General features: G+C 39.7%; 1 protein-coding gene across 11 annotated transcripts in view; it reads left to right on the top strand.

The window, feature by feature from the left end:
* Window positions 1-24,021, top strand: part of DLG2 (discs large MAGUK scaffold protein 2) — a 1,061,109-nt gene that overhangs the window by 169,107 nt on the left and 867,981 nt on the right. For 6 of the 11 annotated variants that reach the window (XM_087758909.1, XM_087758912.1, XM_087758911.1 and 3 more), the window contains one exon: window positions 7,898-7,972. The exons of the other annotated variants lie outside the window; for them this stretch is intronic. In XM_087758909.1, the coding sequence (XP_087615035.1) occupies window positions 7,898-7,972 (75 nt within the window). The remainder of the gene's footprint in view (window positions 1-7,897; window positions 7,973-24,021) is intronic. 11 annotated transcript variants of the gene reach the window in all.

The raw sequence follows: 24,021 nt of genomic DNA, 5'->3' as shown, positions 1-24,021 counted from the left end.
TCTTGTTTTGTTTTGGAGCTGTATTTTGTGGTTTGCTTAAAATCCCAGATTTTATCACCTGAAAGCCTCTATGTTTTGAGAAGAACTCGCAAAGATGTACACTAATGACTCAAGACCAGACATCACGTAAAATAATCCCAATTTATCCATGAAACCTAAACCACTTGCTGTTTGTTGCCTGACTCCTGAGTTCGCAGCACTGAGCACTGGCAGCACTAGCATCCCTCTGACCCAGAGTTGTGTCCTACACCTTGTAAACCAGAGAACTGGCCACCTTCAGACTAAGGACGAATGCCCAGCTTGAACTTGTTGGTTTTTTTAGTTACAAAAATAAATTTCCATCATCAAAACGTTGAAAATTCTGCAACAATTGCTCCTTCTTAAAGATTCTTGTTGCCAGCTTCCACTTAACTCTGTAGGGTTTTAAGCCAGATCACTCGCTACACAGGTTCCATGTTTAATTCAAGTGTCGCTGACCTCTGTGGGACCAGACAATTAAATAAAAAAGTGATTATTTATGTGAATGGAAAACAGATCTTGTATATTTGGGGTTTTTTTGTTTTGGTTTGGTTTGGGGTTTTTTTGGAGTTAACGAAAGACAGTTCATTTCACTACTGAAGAAGTCTGGGGTGTTGTTTTTAGTTTTTTAGGTTTTTTTTAAATTCTGTGTTAGTTTGATTTGATAAATTGACAATATCTCTCTTTTCATGGCTGTCCATCCAGCACCTTTTCTAAGGATTTAGTTCAATTGTTTAAAAGAATGAAATAGAGATGGAAGTTAAAAACTGTTTTGTAATGGTGCTGGGAAGCAGGGTGATACGCTTGTTTATGTTGTTAACCCATACCAAGGTTGAACGTGTACAGTTCTGACTGGTGAGGTTGCCAGGAGCCAGCAACATCTGTCTGTCCTATTTTCTTCTGCTCATCCAGCAATATATTTGGAACAGGGGACACCAATGTATGCACTTAAGGCAAAACTCTGACAGATGTGTGAGCAGAAGTCTCAATATGTGCAATGGTTGTGGAAAATAAGAAGCCACTGTGGCCAAATACAGGACCAACATTTGGCTTAGACCCTGGGTACAGTATGACTCTTCTGTAGGTCTCTCCCACTCCACACACTCATCACCCCACTTCGCAGCATGAAGTTAAGAGTAAAGCAGAGAAGAGCTATAAAATACACACCTTTTCTCTTGGTCAACATTAGCTTTCCTTTTCCCATAGTCCCAACATGGAAGACAAGGCAAAATTCAGAGCTCATTCTCCTCAATAGCATCACTGTAAATCTGAGTGAGGAGAAGCTATGGCTGGGGTAGCTGATTTTGAAACTACCAGTCTACATTAAGTATATCATTATAAATCCTTGTTGATAGTGTGCCATGCTTGGGAAAGGTAGGGGCAGGTCTTGTGTCCCAGTAGGATACTGTGCGTTTCCCAAGTGAGGGGGTAACCCTCCTTTAACGTTTGGCTGACACAATTGACTCCCAGTGCCAACCCAGTTGATTTAAAGGGTGTTTCTAGGATTTGGTTGAAGAATGGAAAAATGTGGAGGCGGCACCACTGGAGTGACCTCACTATTCCAGCCTCTCTAATTTAGAGCAGCAGCAAAACCAGTCCCAAGATGCTCTCAGAAGGGCAGAACGGTAAATCAGATCAGGTCATCTGCTAGAGGTGGAGAGCAGGTCCACACACTATATGCCAGCTGTTGAACTCGCTTTGCAGAGGTGAATCCACTATGAGGTTAAGTTGGATTATTGATTATGGTGACCTAATGCAAATCGCCAATGCTTAAAATATTTATTTAACACCAAAGTGCTTTTGTAATAGCTCTTACTGAAGAAAATAGGCCTGTTTCCCCCCCCCCCCCAATTATATTGCGCTAATCTCAAAAAACTCAATGTAGCATTTTAAAACATATATACTTAGAGAATAAGGTTCAATTTATTTTGTGGGACTTTCTACAAGATTAGCTGTATGAGTCCAAGAGGCTGTAAGGTCAGTCCCAAAATTAGGAACTGATAAAGCTAGCTATAAATACTGAGGTTCAACCAGTGCCTCAGGTGTTCTAGACTAGTTTAATCTTGCCAAAACCAGCAGAGCTGTAGAGAGCTACTCTACATGAGGATGTGATTTAAATTTAGCTGAATATGAAATGAAAAAATAACCACATTTCTATGTGCCCGCATGTTGTTAATAGTGCTAAATAGATCTGGGCAACATTTGTTGTTTCTTCTTTGTAAGACTTCAGGCTTTGAATCATTGCAGTTTGAAATCATAAACTGGGTAGCTAAGTTTTTTTGTGCTGAATTTCCTGGCTATAACAAACCCGAAACAAAGGATACATAATGATTTCACCCCCAGAGATTCACATTTAGCTAAAATCAAAATCTTTTTCTATAGTCATTATTAGGTGCTGATGAGCACTTCAAACTGTGGTGTTTTCCTGACAGACCCTAAAAATGTAATAGTGCTGAATCCATGCAATTTACATGTAATTTAGTAAACTCTATTCTGAAGTGGTACTTGAGGACAGCTTTGATGACTATGGGTTGGCTGCTGGCTAAACTGCAGTCTTAAAAGAGCAGGAAGATCCTTTTCATTGATTACCATTTATCTTAGCTGGAGAACATACTCGTAATGTCTGACAGATGGGGAGTGTATCTGAGTATTTATTTCAAATCTTTATTTACCAATGTTAAATTTTGGAACAATTATTGTAAGCCTCTAGCTTTTGGATTTCAAACATTATAAATGTAAACTGATGAGACACGTGTTGTCTTTTCTAGAAAAAAAATCATTTTTAGGGGGGAGTCTCAAGAAAATTACATAGAACAAACCAATGTGCATTGCATATGTAATGTCTTGTAATTATATCTTGTCAAAAGCTCAACTTTTTTCTCCTTTATTCTTTAGAAATATGGTAATTGTCCCTTTTTCCCTTGTAGTTAATTATAAATTTCAGGAAGAATTAAGTCTGTTAAATCTCTTCTTCCCCCTCTTCCCCCTCCCTTGGTCTCTATGGCAGCAGCAGGAATAGAAGGGAATTACTTTGATCTCCATTTCTGAGTGACATTTCGTTTCTTCTGAGCATTGACCTTGTTTAGTGCAACTGAAATTTTCAATAGATTTCATTAGATTATAATTTGCTGATCTTAGGGAGATGTCTTTATTGAGATTGGTTTTAACTATGAAAGGAGAAGGGTGATTTGTTTCATAAATCTATGAACAGCTCTATAAACTGAGAAAAGAAAATGTTCAATTAACCGCTCAGGCAGATACGGTTAGGGCTTAATACTACTGCACGGCAGTGGAGAGCTGCAGATGTAAGAAAAGGTGGAAGATACTGAGGAAGAAAAAGAAAACGAGAGAGCCTGATCCTGGCTCAGTTAATGATACTGCTGCTTAATGATAGCAGAGCTATACATCCTTAGCAGGTCCCTTCTCTAATATTTGGAGGGCCTGGGTAGAGGTGGGAAGACAATTTCCTACTGCCAAGTTGAGATGCATTTTTATGCATTTCACATAGCTGGAGCTGACCAAATCGATTCTTTGCAATGACCAATAGGCCGCTAAAAGCAGAAAAGATGTGTCTCATGGCATGAAGCCTGAACATAAACATGCATTTCTTTTGTGTTTTATTCTGTTTGCTACTACCATGCAAATTTCCTTCTGTCTCCCTTCACCTGATGCAAGACTTCTGAAAAATGAGAGGATGCATGCAGTCAAGGAGAAGGGATTGATTATTTATGAGTGAATCATTAGGTCAGGGGTATGGCCCAGTATATGATTATATTTTACCCAGTCTGGGACCTCTAGTTGAGGTCTACAATTTTCATTTCTCCAGGGAATCATCTGCATCAGAGAAGATAATTTGCAAGGATGTGTAGGAGTAGCTAGGTATGTTCCACTGGGTTTGACTTCAGCCATCAGCCATCTCTTTTGCTACTGGAGACCTCAGTCAAGGACTTGCATGTAATTTGCAAGTCATATTCTTGGCCATTCTAGTGGATACAAACAGAATCTCATCTGTGACGGTTTTTGACTCTGATCACCAGTATCTTCTCTGAGAAAGAATACTAGGTCAGATCTTAAAGAGTGCTGCATTCGGTGAGCACTGAACGTTTAGCAGGTAAAATATTCCTAAATACCCTCTCTGGATTTTGTTACATCTTCCTGGAGAGCTAAGATCTGCCTCCAAATGTGTCTCCAGCCATAGTCACATTAGGCAATATTTGGCCATCAAAATTTGGTATTGATGATATATATATAATCTCTCCCTGCCTATGAGAAAGTGGCAATAAGCTATATGTACTTGCTCTTAAAGTCCTCCAAACACCCTTAGCAGTCACTGTGGTTGATCACACAACACAAAAGAATTATTTCTTGAAATCTTACCCAGAGCTTGCTGATGTGCAACTGCATCTCTGTCACCTGGAACCTCTCTTGTGCAGTGACACAAAGCTCTCACCTTCTGATGCAATATTCAACATGCAATATTTCCCACTGCAGTATTGCAGTGGGCACTGATGCTACCACTCTGCATTATATCAATGTATCTGCAAGATACATTATACTGTTTCTAATCAATGCTAACAGCAGTCAATTATTTCAACAGCTGACTGAGAAAAGCACGTAGGAAAGCAGCTTGCTTAAAGGTTGCATGGTAGGAAGGTAGATGCTGCGCACAGACTCTGAAGGGCTTGCAGCCTTGGTTTTGTCTTCCAAAGTTGTTTTTTTCCTGGTTACCTATGGGGTCTGCATTTCTGGATGCTTGATAAACCTATTGGTTTGGGAATTACATGTAACATTGCCTCCAGAGAAGGAATTGCACTGTCTCTAACTGACTAGGAGGTTAGAATCTCGATGTGACTTTGGTCATCACTTCATTGCTTCCTGACTGTATTATTGCTACACAATTTATCAAGGATTTAAAGCATCAACCCAGAAAAAAAGCTGTGACTGATGCTGAATTCAGCGATGAGAATGGATTTATTCTTTTGTGTCCCAAGGTCTCTTTATACAAAAATTACACAAGCTGAAGATCTTATTGCATATTTTGAAGGCTCTGATTGCATGAAGCTGTGATAAAGCCTACGCCTGGATAGCTGTGTCTGTGACTACATTGGAGCTGTCTCAAGGGGGAAGCTTAGTGCAGGAGGCCAGGTATCCTCAAAGAAAGGGAGTAAAACAAGACTGTGGAAATCACTCATTCATATGCTATGGAGAAACAGCCTTTCTGTTTCTATTTCAGATGGAGAACTCTTTTATTGGAACATATTGTCCCAAACAGCAAGGCAAGACATGTTATTTTCACATACAAATATTAGTAAACATGAAAAGCAAACTACAGGCAATTCTGTCCTCCCTTGAAGGCTATCTGAAGAAACATGATTTCAAATGATGGATTTTCATCATTTTTCAGATTTTTAACTTTCCAGTGTAGTGGTGGACCAGGGTCTATAGTTCCTATGCTCACCAAACTCCTAAGCTGGGGAAACTGTTAGCAGTAATAATCAAATGAATTAATTCCTTCTACAGCCTGCAAATAATTCCCAACATATTTATTCCTATGCTTACTTGTATTGCCTATGCTTGCAGAATACTTTATGTAGTGTTGACCTTTTGGGTAATTTTTTTTAGTTGGTGTCTCTAGATGTGACGTGTTGGAGCTTTTGGCTGATTTAAAAAAAAAAAAAATTGAGCCCTTTTATGAAGAAAAGCAGTACCAGCAGCTGATATACAACCTTCTTTCTTAGAACTATTTCAACTAGGTGAGGGTGTAAGATCTGAAAGGTATGAAAAGCATTGTTTTTTACACAACAATACAAAAAGTAGTGATCATTCAAATAAGAAATCAGGTGTAATTTTAAAAAAAAATCCAACCCTAAATCCCCAAATAGCTGTAGGAGAAAAGTGTTCAGTCCTAGCCCTTGAACGACATACATTTCTCAGACAATACCAGTGCAACGTCATGTTATCAACACACTCATTCAAATATCCAGCTGTGAAAGGCCAAACTCTGCAGGTCACCCTACAGCCCAGATGCATGATCAGCCCAACCCTTGTGCTGAAAAATTGGGATCTCTGGAGAACTGCTGCCTACGACGAATTCCCAGTTGCCTCTGTCTTTCTGGCCTTTGAATACGCAGCATGTGTCATGTGATTCTGGGCCTTGAGACAATTTTGGTATGAATCTCAAAGTCAAGAATACTTGCAGAGTATTAACCCCTCCTGCTATGAGATCTAGAGCTTTTATTTTGCAGATGTATACTCTTTAAGAATATGAGGAGTCTCCTGGCAAACTTGTTATACATGGTTACCTGAGTTTGTGAGATCTGGCTTTTCCTGTCCAAAGCAAATTATTAATTTTCTTGCCTTGGATTGGAGACTGAAGACATACAATTGTTAAAGAAAGGAAAAAATAACTATCAATATTTCATGCAGTCTTTTGATCAAAATTCATTTATAGTCTTATTATTTTGAGAGGATTACATCGTTTGCTGTTGCATTCATCCCTTCCTTGCAGGATATAACACACACCCGCAGGATATTGCTGCCATGATAGCAGTGACTTTTTCAAATCCTATTAAGCAAGACTTTCTAAACTTTCATCTAAAGGTACAATGCTTCTTGCTTGCTAGCTGTTTTTCTGAATATTCCTTAAAGTTGTCTTAGTGAAAATATAAAAGATAACGAGTTTTTAAGGTTTGGGGAATATAAAGCTGAAACTGATATGCACAGTTTTTCCTTTTTACTTATAAAAGTATTTAGTATTGCAATGCTTTACAAATGTTTGCTTTTTGGAGATAAAGAACAAAGCACTAATAGTGGGTTTTTAGTGAGTGTTCTTAAATCAGACTCAAAATTGAAAATCATGTGAAGCCTAATCAGTCTTTGCAGAGGTTGCTCTCCTTTGCTCTCAGCATGGGGAAAAGAAAGGTGTAATGTAGTTGCTTGAGATATATCTGGCTTAAATGAAAATAAAGGAAAGAAGGGGGGTTTTTTTCACATTATTTCCTGCTTCAGGAGCACACATGATTACAAGAGTCCTCCAATTCAAGGATCTAAATAATAGTTTGACTCTTATGTGAAATGCTGAGAGTAATGGTGGCAGACACCAGAATGTATTCTGAACTTTTCTTCAGGGACTCTGACCTAATCTGCGGTGCAATTTGTTCTGATGGGCTCCAAACCTTTGCTAAAATGTAATTGAATCACTGCAAATGCAAGGGGAATTACAGGAAGATCAGCCCGAAGGCCTGATGGTTGCATCTTGCACTGCCATGTGGAACATTAGACTTTAAATTAACCCTTCACTCTTTTCGTTCTGCAAAGTTTCAGGGAACTGCAGGAGTCTTGGGTACTTGCTCCATGTCCTCCAGGGGCCAATCTGGGGAGCAAGCAGAGCATTCTGCTCAGCAAAAAAACACACCCTAAAAATTTGGGACAGACTTATTCGTCCTGGAAAATAGCCCTGGGGTGGTTCAGGCTGCAGCTATCACTGGTTCAAAGAGGACATAATGGAAAAATGCAGCCTATCATGAAATGGGGGGAAAAAAGCCGATCTCTACCTACTTCCTAAAGCTCTGCTGTTGTTCTCTGAATGCTCTGGTGTGGAGGAAAGCCAGATGGCACATGCCTGGGGTTCAGAGTGGCTGAAGGATACGTTCACTCACATAACTGAGAACTTCAAAGCAAAATTAATGGGTAACTGCTGAGGCCTTTTTGGTCCTGCGAACTGCAGATTATTTTCCCTACATGACAGTGGAAAATGACTTTGTGAGGTGTAATGCATACTAGCAAATTCCTAGATGCTCCATCTGGAATGGAGTCCATTGTGCCTAGCGATTGCAGCACATACTGTGTTGTGTATAATGCCATTTTCACTTATTTGCAGCAGAGCCATGGCAGATGCCCATCCCACAAATGCTCAGTCGAAACACCTGCCTGGATACCCATTCAGCACTCTACCGTAAGTTTGAGCCTTTTAATACAAAAATTTGAGAGACTGAATGGTAAGTCTCTGTGTTTGGAGCAGCCCCGTTGGGTAAAATTTCCATACTCAGTGCATTTGAGAAAGAACAGAAATGAGTCCTAAGGCCAGACCAAACTCCTTGGGAAGCCTGAGCTGTTGAAATGTTGGGTAGTGGCTTAGCAGGGATCCTCCAGAAGCTCAGCCTCTTTGGGAATTTAATTGATTCCACATGGAGCAATGGGGATCAGTGGCAAGAATGGTATGGTTGATGGTGGTGTCCAGCTCAGAGGAGTGTGAAGTTACTGCTGATTGCTGTAGCTCTGGGCTCCAGCTGAGCGTGATGACTGGGAGCCTGCTAGTTTTGCATGGTCATGGACACAGTTTGTGGGAATTCATTCATAAGCTCCTGCAGGGTCTGCCAGAAACAGCCGACGTTTAAAGCACCAGGCTGTCCCCAGCCCCAGGTGGTGACACAAGGAAGAGGAGATGCATCTTTTCTTTTCCACATTCTCATGGAAGAAAGAAAGACTGATGATTCTAAGTGCTTTACAGACTAATAAATGGGAAAATTTGCCCAGTGTAGGTAACAACAACTTTTGGGATGATGGGCAGTGAGTGAACTTTAGTCTGCTGAGTTTATAGGAAATGACCTATGTAAATGTTTTCCTCCTGCTGCCAATTAGATGACTTCAGTGAGATTTGCTTTTAACTGTCAAAGACACAGTAATATTTGAAGAGAAAAAAGAAACTGCGGTCAAGTTGACACTGCATTGATTTATATCTTGTCTGAACATACACTGTAGATAGAGCCAAGAGGGTGCTGGAAGTTAGAGTAGAGGGCTGACTAATAGAGCTACGATGATTTATCTCAGCTGAGGCATTGGCAGGATTTAGTTGACATTTTCTTTGGCTTTGGACCACAGCATGATGTTGGTCCACAGCTATCAACTTGTCACCTTTTATGAGTAGATGAATGAGAAACAAATTCAAGTTTTCACTCTCCCTCGGTCTCTTGCTAATCTTGCAAGTGATTGTAAACCCTGTGGTTTCGGTTTTCCTTGTAATATGTTAAAATTAATTATATCATTGTTGATCTTTATTAAAATAGACCCACTTAAAAGTATTGATTGAACAGTAGTACTCAACAGGTTTTTACCAGATGAGGATGTAGCCCAGTAACTAATTAATAACTCTTCTTAATTATTATTTTCCATTCTCAAAGGCTTTGGATTGACTTTATAATGCCGTCTTGTTATTTTTGGTTTATATTAAGAGGGTTACAGCATAAGCAGAAGTATGGCAGTGTGGTGCTTTGATAAATGGAAGCCTACTGGGAATTTGTAGTAAGTCAGGAGCAGTTGCGCTCAATGGTTTCCACTAACATCAAGACCTGACTTTTCACATAGTGGCTTTAAATGCTTTGGGTATTTTTTTTTCTTAAACCATTAAAAATAAAAGCATTTAGCTTGATTATTCTTTGTTTGTCTCTTGTTACACCAGATATGTGTGCATGCATAGGTAGACCTGCTATCTTGCACATTTCTATATTGTCACAAAAAATGGTAAACTGAGGATCAAGCTTTGCTGTCTTTGTTAGCACTAGAAGTGGTCTAAGATCAGAATAACTCCAAGAACCGTTATTTTTAAACTGTTAGAGTGGAAAGTGGTACTGGAACCAATACTATTTATTATCTTAATCAACAACATAGACAGTGGGATTGAGTGCACCCTCAGCAAATGTGCAGATGACATCAAGCTGAGTGGTGCAGTTGATATGCTAGAGGGACGGGATGCCATCCAGAGGGACCCTGACAGGCTTGAGGAAAGGGCCTGTGTGAACCTCATGAAGTTCAACAAGGCCAAGTGCAAGGTCCTGCAACTGGATCAAGAGAATCACCAGTATCAATACAGGCTGTGGGATGAAGGGAATGAGAGCGGCCCTGTGGAGAAGAACTTGGGGATACCGATGGATAAAAAATGGAAAATGAGCTGGCAATGTGTGCTTGCAGCCCAGAAGGCCAACTGTATCCTGGGCTACATCAAAAGAAAGGCATCCAGCAGGTCGAGGAGGTGATTCTGCCCCTCTACTCTGCTCTGGTGAGACCCCCCCCTGGAGCCCTGCCTCCAGCTCTGAGGTCCTCAGCACAGAAAGGACATGGACCTGTTGGAAAGGGTCCAGAGGAGGCCACAAAAATGATCAGAGGGATGGAACACCTCTGCTATGAGGAAAGGCTGAGAGAGCTGGGGTTGTTCAGCCTGGAGAAGAGAAGGTTCTGGGGAGACCTTATTGCAGCCTTTCAGTACTTAAAAGGGGCTTATAAGAAAGAGAGAGAGACTTTTTACCAAGACCTGTAGGGACAGGACAAGGGGTAATGGTTTCAAACTGAAAGAGGGTAGGTTTAGAATGCACATAAGGAAAAAATTATGATGAGACTGGTGAAATACTGGCACAGGTTGCCCAGAGAAGTTGTGGATGCCCCATCCCTGGAAGTGTTCAATGTCAGGTTGGATGGGGCATTGAGCAACCTGATCTAGTGAAAGATGTCCCTGCCCACGGCAGAGGGTGGTTGGACTAGATGATCTTTAAAGGTCTTTTCCAACACAAAGCATTCTATGAATCTATGAAAAAAACCCAGCTTACTATTAGAATACAGTTCAACCATTCACTTAGTTGCTTTTTTTTTTTGAACGCAGAGTACAGCATGTGGTCCTTGAGGTAATTGCCTACTTGGAGCTTGCTTCCATCTATATTTTGCTTGATTATGAGTTGAATAGAGTGAAGGAGCTCAGCACTACCCCACAAATAAGTTATAATTTCCAAGTACCTCCTGCTTCTTTTTTATCGAACCATTTTCTATGCAGCCAAATGGATTTTTCCGTTTACCTTATCTGTATCAGATATTTATAAGTATTTTTTACCATACTTCAGTAGATGTCTTTTCTTGGGAGACTAATGCAGACAGTTGGGGAAAATTAAATCAAACAGAAATGAACTTCTAGGTGGTCAGTGTTTTTCAGCATCTGATTTCAAAAGTATTTTTTAACTGCCTTGCTTTTATCTGAGAAGAATGTCTGTGAAACGTCAGCATTTTGATAGAAAGCTGATTAATGAAATGAAAATTTCCAGTGACACATCAAAGCATATTGCTTGCTATGGAAGGATTGAAAGATCAAAAAAAAAAAACAAAAACAGAGATCTGGCCAATTATGACAGCTCCATTAGATGGCTGGTTTGTGTGTTCAGATGCCTGTCAAGAGGGGTATAGGGAACAGTGTCAAATAATGAAGGAAAAACAAACTGGTAGCAAGAGTATCCTCTTTCATCAATTTTGCTGACTGCATTACTCAGGATGGCATGAGTCTGGGCTAGTTTTTCCCTTCTTTTTCAGCAGTTTTTGGAAAAAGCACTGTGTCCTCTCTTGGGAGAGCCTTACCCATCTAATGCAAGAACCAGGAGGTCTGGCAGCACTGCTGTTATGTAACAGTCTGACTTTTGCTGTCCCTAATTTACCATCCTTTTTGAATTTGCTGATGATTCTTGCAATTAAGATTCTCAATTCTGTTTGGCAACTCACCATCTGCAAAAGAGGGCATAAGTGAACACTGCCTTTCTGTGCCTTCACAATGTCCTTAATTAGATTCATTTCAAGTCTGAGAGTTTTAATCAAGGGAATTACCTAAGGGTGGCTTTGTCTGCACTTGCACTTTTAGTCATGTCTTCCGAAGGATTTGTAGTGTTTGATTATAAAATACTCCAAAAGGAGTTCACTGCGCTGCTCTTTAGCATACTAAACCTTCCTATTGCTGCGGTTGCCCGCTAGCTAGATCCGTTACGCAAAGATAATGAAGTATCACAAGATGCACTTTTGTTGAAAAACATTTGGAGTTGTCTTTTCCTCTGGCCCCATTGACAGCTTTTCTAGAGTTCAGCATTCAGCACAAACATTCACCTTATCTTGCCCTGCAGCATTAATAGGATCCCTCTACTTTTCCCTGCTGCAGTCTCAGCAGAGCTCCTTGGCCCACTGTCCTAGTCCCCTTCTACCAAAAGATCCTCTTTTGGGAAGTCATCTGCTATGAGAAGGAGCAGGAGAGAGTGGTAAAGGGTGTGTGGGCACAAAAGGCAAAGGATCTGGTGCATGCCCTAAGCAGGGCCTCATTCAGCATCAGCTGCCCCCTCGATGTGAAGAAGGGGACAGTGACTTTAAGGGTAGGGGAACCCGAGCGAGGGTCCTCACAGGGGAAATGCAGCAGCTGTGCATGCTGCGATAGCTCACGGGCTGCGGCTTTACATAGGTGCTGCATTCTGTGGAAATTTAGTGCAAGTTTTGGCTGCCAGCCTGCTTTGCAGCTGAGCCCTCTGTCTTTCTGCCCCTCGATTTACCTATATCCATAACACAAGGAGAGCAAAAGTCACTCCTCTCTCAACCTGCATACATGTGCAGGGTATTATTGCTCTATTTACGTGGGATAGATCAGTGCACAGAGGATAAAGTTACTCTGGCTTTCTCTTTTCCCAGTTTATTGGGAACACTGGAGGGACAGGAATGTGCTAATGCCTGGCACAACATCTGAATTTAGCCTGATCTGGGAGTTAACCCATAAACATTCCTGGTTCAAACTAGTCAAGGTTTTTGCATTCAGACTCAGCAGTAGTTGTTTTGAAGAAATTCATAGTTTTGGAAGACGACTGCATGTTAGTTCTGGTGGTTGTGCTCTGTGTAAAGAATGTTCTGACACGATATTGTACAATGGAGCCAAGCAGAAACATATTGAAACATGCATATTCTGCTTTGCTTTAAGGCTATGAGTCTGGAAGAATAGTTTCTGAAATCAGTCTTGCTTTCTTTAAACACAAAACAAATAAATGGCTCTGTTTGGCTAGGCTCGGCTCTCTCCCGGGACTTTGTGTTGTGCCTTGTAACGATGTCCCTTCCTCTCCTGTGTGGATGTGCTCTATAAAATAAATAAATAGCTCTGCACTCCAGAAAGTGCCTTTTGCAGGGTCTCTCTCTCTCTCTCTAAGCTTTAAGTCTTTTTCTATTAAAACCCTGTTGGCTAATAAATTCCACAGACGATCCGGGTGGTGGGGAATGTTTTTTGTGGCTAACTTGAAATATTTGAAAACTGAGCTATTAATACAATGCACTGTTCTTCTATCTTTCACCTCGGTGCTGATGGTAATGGAAAATTTTGAGTATTAAAACTCAGTTTTATTTTTAAAGGAGGTATTAAAGTAATGCTATGCATGTTTCTGCTGGGTCACTATATTCCTGCAGATCTTCTTCATTCCATGGTCTCCTGTACCCGTCCTTGCCCAGTGCTAAAGGCAGTTTACCGTCCAACTCTTTACGGTTTAAAAAGGTTGTCTGTATCCTGTGCTGCTGAGTCTGTCACCAATTGCCAGCTACGAAGCTGCTTTTTAAAATAGCAACTTAAATCCCCCTTCCCCTTGGAAGATGCTTCCCCCTCTGATGCTTCTTTCTCATATGCACTGCCCCTCCCCAGCCTTCCCTGGGGAAAAACATGCTGTTCCTATTGTTGTTGGCTGTAGCTCGAGGTGGTGAAGAGTTGTGACATCTCTCCTGTAATCTGATTTACAGATTCAGTGGGGAAGGTTCCAGCTAGACTAAGGTAGTGTTGGATTAGCAGCAAACCACAGCACATCCCAGCAGGGCAGCAAATGCTTCATGCTTGGGTAGATAGAGGCAGATGCTAGCAGAGTATGTGTTAACAGAAGGGTTCAGGAGCAAATTTTGAGAGAAATAGGGCAAAAGAAGCCATTTAGTCCTCTATTTCATCAAAGAGTAGGGAAGAAAGGGGAAAGAAGATTTTTAAAAATGGTAATAGCCCCTTGACAATGAAATATATATACTTAATTTATGACATATGTGGTCCTTCCTCCTGTTTCAGATCATGTGATCCCAGTGAAACAAGGGAGGGGTTTCATAATTGCAAAACAAGCTCAGAAACCCTTAAGATCAGGTGATAATTCGTTTAAAAAATAGTATGATAAACATTAAGCTGTACAAAACCATTATCTGCAGATTGACCCACATAGCTGCTTGTCATCATCATCATCATGAAACATTTTGCATGAGTTATTTACGATGAGTAATCTCATTAAGCACACATTATGTATAGGATATTTGCTGTTTTTATTGCTTTATTTGTTTTGTGGAAAGCACCAGGATGTTTCTACAGCACTACCACAGAAGTGTAGCAATGCATAACTTAGAACAAAATATTTCTAACTTGGTTATAGAAATTTTCTTTAAGCTGAAACTTGGTATTGATCTTTACGACAGCAATTACTTAAAGGTAAACTTTTATAGGAAAGCAAATATAGATTTAAATACTTAAAATCATTGCAACTCGTGAGGTTTATGAGCAAAAAAAATTAAACAAAACTTAATACTCTTCTGGACACTGTTTTAAAATTCTGTTTTAAGTGCTGATTTAGCCAGGTAACATTTTGACAGTGTCACTGAAGTTTAACAACAGTGTGCACATCCAAATTCTACAGTATTTATTATTTATTATTCCCAGAGGAAAAGCACTATTGGAGTATAGTCTTTCTGATAACATATATGTAGCTTGTGGGTTATATCCTGGGGATGTTGCTACCCAAAAGCCACCCTTTCCTGAAATGGGAAATTCCATGCTAAGGTCAAACACAAGCAATTCAAACATTCTGAGTTTATGGTGATATACACAAGAACAAAGTTAGCTCCACTCTTTATTTACACCCTGCAATAACCAGCAAATATGATTATCATGACTGCTTAGAAGCATTTCTAGTCCTCAGTAAGGTGAGCTAAATTGTTTTAATTATTTTTCTCTTAGATGTGCTGCAGCATAAAATGAGGCAGTGATTTATTTTTTTTAGGAAATTGAACATGTTCATTGTATAAATTAAAAAAGTGTATGTGTACGTAGCCACCAGGTGAAGCGGGGCTCAAGTGGAAGGACTGTGACTCATGGTTCAGTAACTCATACCACGACGGTATCTGGAAACTGCACATTAGCAAGGAGCCTCGTTGTGCCTGGCACTGTAAAAATCTATAGAAGAAAGTTGTGGCTGAAGCAGTTGTGGAGACAAAGGGTAGGAACTATGCCTTGTTCGGCAGTATTTGATAGAGATGCTGGAAGTGAAATTCATCTGTCCAGGTTTATGTCATTGGAGAACTATAAACACTTTTGAGGTGCAGTTCACCTTTAGACTGGTCTTTAAAGGAAGAACTGAGCTATTGAAAGGTGTGTTTCTCTTGATTAATGATAAAGGAGACCTAGAATACCAGGTCTGATACAGGTGTCTGGCCCAAAGATGTGTCCCACGCCAGTGGATTTTCTCAGTGTTGCACAAGTCTGCGGCAAAGTGGTGACCTATAACAGAGACTCAGCTACAAGACTTTCCTTCTAGGCTACCCCAAACAAGCAGTTTATTATAGCTATCCCTTCACAGATAGGTGGAGCTGCCACTGACTTCCAGGCAAAATGCAAACGAATACAGGATTGGATCCGGGCACAGCCCAAACAATAGAGGTATTACAGCATCTCACATAACCTTGTATTATACCAACCACCTTTTTCCTTAATACCTTGGAAAACAATCTATTTAAGCGTAATAGACCATATGTTTTAGTGGCATTTTCATTTGTACTTTTAGATTGCAAGTCCTGTTATTCATTCAGTACATACATACTTTATAGTGTCATTTACACTTACAGGGCTATAGAAACCTAAAGATCTCTCTTTATCACATAAATGGCTGTGAATAGCCATCTTAGTGAATGTGTTCTCCAAAGATTTATTCCTGAAAAGTTCTAAATGTCTCCCGTGAAGTGCTTGTCTCCCTTTGACCCTGTTGGTATCACTCATATGCCACTATAAATGAGCATGGGAATCCTGCCCTGGGACTGGGGCAGCTTATATGTCAGGGAGGTGTTGCACAGGCATTTCTGAAGAAATGAATATAAAAAGCTTCTTCAAAGGCTGATAGAAGTTGCTCTTCCTTGTGGAATACTCATTTCTCTGCTGTTTGGGACATTTTCTTTACAGTTGGGAACAGTCATGCAAATTAGGATTTGTTTGCTTTGTTTGTTTGTTTTGGGTGCTCTAAGGAAGCAAGAAATATAAGTGGGAAAATGCCTGTAAATCATATAATTAATAAACTGTTATGTGTCACAGGAAGACTATGAATTATAGGTCTAAATATCCTGTGTTTTCAGGGGTTTGAAACCTAGAGCTTCAGTTGTCCATGCAAGCAGACCTGAGTTGCATCATCTATACCTGGGATTTAAGCCTTGCAAAAACCAACGGTGCTAGCTCAACCCTGTTTGTTGATGACTCGTGCAGTCTGAATGAAGCTTGTGTATACATCTCTACAGATCAGTGTCCCTGCGTGAATTTTTCTGGGTGGGCATCTGCCTTTTCTACATCAAGTATCACCATCTTACGTGAAGTCACAGGGATAAGTATTTGTTTGAAATGTTTAGCATGAATTATGGATTCAGTCGCATCCTATCAGTCATTCCAACAGTACCTATTCGTCTAACCCACAGTAGGCCCATCTCTATCTCCTTGAATACTTTACTGTGTTTCCTTAATGTCTGAGCATCTCAGAATATTAATCTGTGGTCACAAGACCCTTGTGAAGAAGTCAGAAAAAGCTGCTATCCCCATTTTACAAATAAAGGGGAGAAGCAGAGAGGTGGAGAACACAACTACATTGTGTAGAAATACACTGAGCATGTCAGTTCTGGAATGGGTGCTGCACCCAAAGTAATTAACCCATGACAGAGCTAATTAGTCCAAGCATTATGCCACAACTTTGTAAACTGTTTTACTGTGCCATGCAACTGGTTGGCTCTTGGAACAACCTTGGGGCTTTGTAACAAAGCAGTGGATGACAGAACAGGCCATTATTCTTTTGTGGAAGGGGAAAAGACATTTTTACAAATATTTACCATCATAGGTAATGGAGTAACTGCAGGAAAGGGTTTTGATACTTTACTTTGGCAGCCTGGGCCACCCCTTTGCTCGGTTATTTACCTTCAGTTTGTGAGCTGTGTTCTAGCTGTAGAGCAACGGGACAACCAAAGTGTGTAGCAGCCGTCAGATCTGCAATCTGCTCTGCTGTCACTGTCTTTGCTGAGAGCTGAGTTTCAGGGGCAGCTACATTTAGAAGCTATGCATTCTGTATTCATCTGAATTGTTTATAATGTATGGCGGAAACATCTAAAATAGGATGCTGTATAATTAAAGAAAAGGCAAAACCACAGAAAAGCTGAAGCTTTTCCTCCCACAGATACATACTATGTATATGTATTTTTATACAGACACCTCAGTACGTCCTTCTTCATGCCTCTGGCACCAGCTCCTGAGCTTACCCCAGTTGTACTGATCTCTGCTGCATAAATAACTCTCTGGCCCTGTCTCCAGTTAATCTAAACCTGTTGGTGTTCAACTCCTATCCTTTTTTGCTCTGCCACCTGCCTCTCAATCTGACTGCTGTGGTACTCCCTTTGCTGTCACCAGTCTGGGATTTCCTGAGCGAAGGCTGGGTCTTGCATTATTTTGGGGATGGAAGGAGGGGTAAGGGAGTGCTCTTCCTTATTTTGGTGCTCTCTTTTCACCTACAGAATAGCTCTCACATTTTCTTCTTCTCTGCTGTGTCCTTACTTCTGAGGTACTTAGAGAGGGATATTCCTGTTTGGATAAACATTTACTATTTTTAAACCGTTTATCATTGCGGAATAGGTAATCAGAAAAAAAAAAAGTCATGAGTGAAGAGCAGTGATTTCTAACACTGGATAGCCACCTGGAAATATTTAAACATCATGACAGTAACAGAATGGCAATACTGGACTGAAGGACAGGGAATAAACCTCGAGAGACTGAACCCAGTCATCTTTTGTCACAGCAAACACTGTCGTGTAAAACCTCACTTAAGAATTTGGAAATGATTCACTGTCACACACTTCTAACCTTCCCTGTGATCCTGTGTTGGTCTTTGCTACTGCATAAATATGACAAAATAAACCCACAGATAAGAAACACAAAAAGCCACTATTTAAGGATTAGTCTCAGTAAAAAATCCAGGTGAATCACTTACCTGAGAATTTGTAGTCTACCTGGATTTGCCTCCGTACTGTAAAACAGAATTGCATGTCCCGATCTGTTGCATCTCAGCATGGTGAAGCCTTTGATTCTAAGCTCGGTCCAGGCCTGCCTGCTAGCGAGCCAATTTATGTCACATTTAGCATTAGCAGACTGAGTCTCTTTAGATGGTTCATAAAACTTGAGACCAGCCATAGCAGATAGAACAAAATTCCCAAGGACTTCTATAGCTCTGCAGCTGATAGAAATCTGTGGTTGATGCTTAGAGATCAAGTGTGGTAAGACTTCAAGCACAGAGTGATATTTCCCTTGGAATATTTTTCCTGCTTCCAGCAATCAGGAGTTTAGAGGCTTCTTAAGTTTGAGGTTACGGATGGGCCGTTACTTTTGATAGACCGGAACTCATTAAAATAAGAATTAGATAAGTGGAACAAAATTCTGCTGTCAGATATGGTAAAGTAAATCTAGATTTGCATCAGTGTAACAGGGCAGCGTTTGGTTGCTCATTCTCTCTCTGGCTAGTAAAAGTGATTAAACGTTGAAAGTTTGAATCCTCTCCTGGATTTTTTTTTTTTAAATAAAGAACTGGTTTGATAGTAAAATCTTGGCATTTACTTTATCAATTCTTAACTGTAGTAAAGAAGTTTTTACTTATCAGGTATATGCTTATCAGTTTTCTAGTGTAGTATATAGGCTTATTCTACTTGAATATAATCTGATCAGCTATGCATTTTCTCCCCCTTTAGCTACGTGCATGAAGAGTGCTTTTAGAGATTTAAGGGGTGATTTAAACAATGATATTTTCAGCTATCTTTCATGAAATTCAAATTGCCACTAACTTTCTGCAACATCAGTTCTATGGAAACTCATCATTCTCTACAATAAAAAATGTCTTTGAGCCGATCTTTCCATTTTTCTCATTTATTTTCTGTTGCTTTTTGCATATTATTTCTTGCATTGTGGCTCACAGGAAGATGTGGAGCTCTTCTTGTAAAGTTATTTGCAGTCTTTCTTTTCCAATAAACAGTAGGGCCTCGTATAAGACCTTCTTTTGTTTCAGTGAAATCAATGATAAAATTGATTTTGAAATGAAAGTAGAAGGGTCTCCTCAGTTTATCACCTCTGAAAAAAAACCCATTTGAATTAGGTTTGTGGATTCATAGCATCACAGTAGTAGTTTAGAATATTGCATGTTTATTGGGTTCTTAGATGTGCTTAACTGCTGTTAAGCAGTAAACTCCCAGAAAAGGGAGCTTATTAAATGGTCTATTTACTAAACCAAGCTTGACATCTTTATTCATTCACATCTGATTATTTTACTACCTCCAAATGGTATTTTGGACATGGAGGTTGGATACTATTTTTTATTTTGACTTTGTTTAGTAGTGATAATCTACAGAATCACTACAGCTTCGTGGGAGAGTGAGTTGTTTTGTGTTGTGCTTCACAGATAATTAACAGAATTGTCAGCTAATTTCTGAGTCCTTATTACTGGTGAATTTGCATAAAATGCACAGCGTCATGGCTGATCTGAGGCCGAATGGGACTGGGATCTAGGAGCTCTTCTGAAAGAACCTCCAAGTTCTGGCTTGCTCCCAACACACCCTAAGAAAAATCACCCTGTCTGTCCCTTGGTTTCGCTAAGCTAGATATACAAATACTTGCTGCTTTCCTGAAATTCCTTAAGATCTATTAATGTTTACAGTACTGCATAACAGTGTGATATGATTTCAGATTCCACACTTAATTTTCCTTGGTCAGCATTAGAACCTTTTTATCTTGAAAATGAGGATGAAAGGAAAACTTATTGAAAAACACATATTTTATTGTATTACAGAGCACCTGACATTTCAATTATTTTTCCTTTTTTTTAATTTTGGATAAGACAGGGGGTGGGAAAACAGCTTGTTATTTTGGGGGTTCAGTTTTTGGGTGCAAAACCAATACATTGGCATAATAACACATTTTATAATCTAATCTTAAAAAAGATAATGTTTTGGGAATCTATGTATCATAGACACAGGCTGAAGCTATCAATATTCAAGGTGGTTTAAACTTCTTTGTTTTAAAATAAGGTGGATCAAAAGCATAGAAAAGTAAATGTTAGTTGTTGTTTTAACAGATGTTCCATAGCCTTTTATTCAGTCTTTTATTCATTTGCTTACTACTGCAATCTTTATAACTTTGTTCTTAATTTATTTTTTCTGTTTATTCATCACTGACTAAAGATACTGTCACACCTGCAGAAGCCTCAAATTTATCTTCCTTTCTGAACAGGAGCCAGAAGACCCCAACTGTCATGAAATTGAAAAGGCTGGCTAATAACAAATAGCTACTTGTTCTTGCTGCTAGCCTCTAAATGGGATGAGCTACCATGAAACACCCTCTCTAACTGCCAGTCTAGCAGACAGGGATGCATCACAGGACTACAAAGTCCTGGATCCACATGAGCAATTTAGTGACTGAAGTGCAGCTTAGACAAAATTTAAGTTTCTAAGTTCAAGTAGGCAATTCATAAAGCCCATTCCCATTCCTCCTTTCCTCCCTGCTTAGATGTCTCCAAGATTTCAGGCACCCGAGTTTTCGGAAGTAAATTTCCCATCCTTCTTGCATTTCTCCACGTACAACTGGCCGCCTTTTGCGGACAGGATGGAGATGTCCTCTGTCTGAGCCTTATTTGTTGCTGCTGGTCATAGCACTCTCCTGGGAGGTGGAAAAGTGGATTTGACCTCCAGAGTGAAGCTTGTGCTGAACTCTGAGCTTCCGTTCACAAAAATGCAATTATACTAAGAGCATCTCATCCTCCATCCATCTTTTGAAGGGAAAGAATGAAGCAATCATCTCTACCTAAAGGGACAATGTAGGCCTGTAAGTAGGGCTGAGGGCTTTAGGTGATGTATCATAATCTCTTTTAGGTGCACAGGTCAGGCAGGCACCTGCAGTAAGAGACGGAATTTCAGAAATATCCTTTTATTTCCCTTCCTACTGGCATTCCTCTCTGCTTCTAGCCACCATGCTACTTTTTCTGAATTTTATGATTAGTCATTTTCATGAACTGCATTGCAGGAACCAGTACCTAAAGGCCAGATCAGGCAGCTCTTAGTGTCACCATGCTTTATGGATCTGCAACTAATTCCATTGTGCTCTTCTCAAAGTGTGCCAGAAATGTTGGTGACAATATGCAGTGTCACCGTACAGGCACCAGAAACCCTCTAATGTAATGACTTAACTCAGAAAGGAGCACAGGGAGATGCTGGAAACCAGATCAGTGATTCCACTGAAAATTACTTAGATTTTTAACTAAGTCCAGACTAGTGTTTCACATCAACATGGCAGAGCATCTGTAAGAAAATAGTGTACCTTGATAGCTGAAGAAATGTTGTGGGAACTTTTTGGGTTTGTTTTCAAAGAATGAAATAAAATGGTAGGTAAAGGTAATGCCTATGGACTCAAGCTGCTATTTTTTTCTGAATGTTTTTGCTAGGTTTTCTTTTGAGATACATCATTACCTACAAAAATAAGGAACAAACTCCACCTGCAACTACAAACTGAGTGAGCAGCAAGAAACTGAATTTTGGCAGAGCCTAACACCTATAAGTCTCGTGCAAAGCTGCAGGACTTTTGCCTACATCTTTGCAGATGGACATTTCTAAGCTGATTCGTGAAAGGAAAGAGTTGGGAACTACATTAGTTAAATTGCATTGCTTAGTCAAATTAATGCAAAATAGTTAGAAAAGCTAAGTAATTTAACATAATTTGGGAGGCTCAGCAAACTCTTAACATGAAATTTAACTGAACTCCATCTCAGTTACTTTCTGCTTTCTAAGTATAGTAATACACATTGGCAAAAATAGTCTGTCTTATACTGACTGATCATCTCTTCATTTGACAGATTGGCTGTGAGAAAAGATTTAGGTGTCACTGTGAGTAGCTCATGAATTAGATTTCAATTCCTTATAAAATAATTGAATAAATACCCGGAGATGAAATCAGTAAAATCTAGAGGGTAATAGAAGTTTGAGTAAACAAGCAGCATGATTTTTATAGAGAACAAATCATGCAAGACACACTTAATTGCTTGTTTTGATAGAATTACTAAATTATTAGGTGCTGCTTATATTTTTTAGAGATAGACTTTCAAAAACATCAAGAGCAGTTTGGCGCCCAGCTCCTGCTGATTTTAAGAGCTTACTACATTATCTCCTGAAGTTTTAAAGAAAAGTTCATGTTAATTGACTTGGAGTTTAGTCTTGCTACATGACTTTCTAGACCCCCAGGAGTGACTGTGCCCAGACAGATATATAGTGAGTTCCAGAGGGATGCTGGCAGTGCTTCCAGAACCAATATTATATGCAGGCTTACTTTATATTTTCATTAATGATTGTGAAGTTAGGCTCAAAGCAGCATGCCAATGAAATGTAGAGGCCAAAAATTCAGTAAGCCGTGAGCATTAATATGATAATATGGTACTGAAGAACAAAGACTCCCTCCAAAATACCTTGTCAGTCCCCCTGCAAAACAAAAAACAAACACCAATGTAGAACTTTTAATGAGAACAACAAATCTTAAAGACTTTTGGTGGGGAATTCCAGATACCACCTGGAGAAGAGAGAGAGCTTTGACGACTCTTTCGACAAACAGTGGTGCTCTGAAAATGTTACATTATGCTGAATATTTTTCTGAATTATTTCAAATAATTTAGTTACTCTGTGGACTGAAGGAAATTTAGGGGTTACTAATGCATATAGATCAAAGAAAGAACATAGTAGCACTCACATCTGATAACACACCCTTCTAAAACAGATCTTTTCTACTGGTTGATTGAAGAGGAGCCAGTAATTTGGACAAATAAATGCAAATAAGTTAGCTCATTTCACCTGTCAGAACTCCTTGGAACTAAATATGGACACTTTTTCTGCCACTGTATAATTGGGAGCTCTCCAAAGGTGGCATACATTGAATCTGTTCCACTGGAGAAAAGCTGAATCATAGTGGATATTTTTAAGAGGAATCTAAAAGGAAAGGAGATAGCGCAGCTAAAGGAAATGGCAGGAAGCGAGTTTGGCTGAAGCTAACAATATCTGATTCAAAACAGATGTCCTCAGACAGCCAGTGGTCAAGATTGAGGAAGAGATGAAAAGAAAAGAGACAGGAGGTGGTTCTGGGATGTTCTATGGGGGAGCAGGAAACATATGGAAGAGGGCCATGGGATTGAACTGGGACCAATCTGTCAGACATACTTACAGTGGCAACATAGGGAATGGGGTGGAGAAAACAGGAAGACCTTGAATAATGACGGTAAGAGGCAAATGGCTATTGAATGGGTGACTAGTGATGAAACTTGTATGTAAGTGCATCAAGAGTTGAGTTTTACTGCTTGACAACCATCCAGGAGTTAAAGGAAAGAAGGGAGGTGTTTGTAAGAACCATGGCAAAATCAGCAGCTCTCTAGGAGATAATTAAAAAAAAAAAAAAAAAAAAAAAAGGCTATGGCTCCTATAGGGTCCTGCTTTTAGTAGAATTAAAATGGATGAAATAATGAACTTAATGAAGTCAATGTGAGTTGAGATCAGTGGGGACAGGAATGATACCACAACTTAAAATGGTTTAATGGCACAGAAAATAAAAGCACATGAAACACCTTTAAGGCTGAACTTCAGTAAATTCAGACATCGAGTTAGATATCTTATTCTCCATTCTTCTAGTCAGGGGAAAGTTAAACAGAGCCTATGGAAGGGGAGAGCAACATAAAGTTTTGTTTTAAAGGATCATTTGAGTCAAAATAAATTAATCTTCTCTATCAGTATCATCTTCTTACAGAGCTGAAGCTTGAAGATGATGTTTATCAGCTGCCAGTCACTGAGGTAATAGATGTGAATCTAAGTCATCCACCAAAATCTGTATTACCTTGAAAAGTGGCCTGA

Source organism: Nipponia nippon, unplaced genomic scaffold (assembly GCF_047370975.1).
Source record: "Nipponia nippon isolate SJK-2023a ecotype South Korea unplaced genomic scaffold, ASM4737097v1 scaffold_2, whole genome shotgun sequence".
NCBI classification, from domain to species: Eukaryota; Metazoa; Chordata; class Aves; order Pelecaniformes; family Threskiornithidae; genus Nipponia; species Nipponia nippon.
The sequence above is the reverse complement of the archived record's forward strand: the minus strand, read 5'-3'. Positions and strand labels throughout refer to the sequence as shown.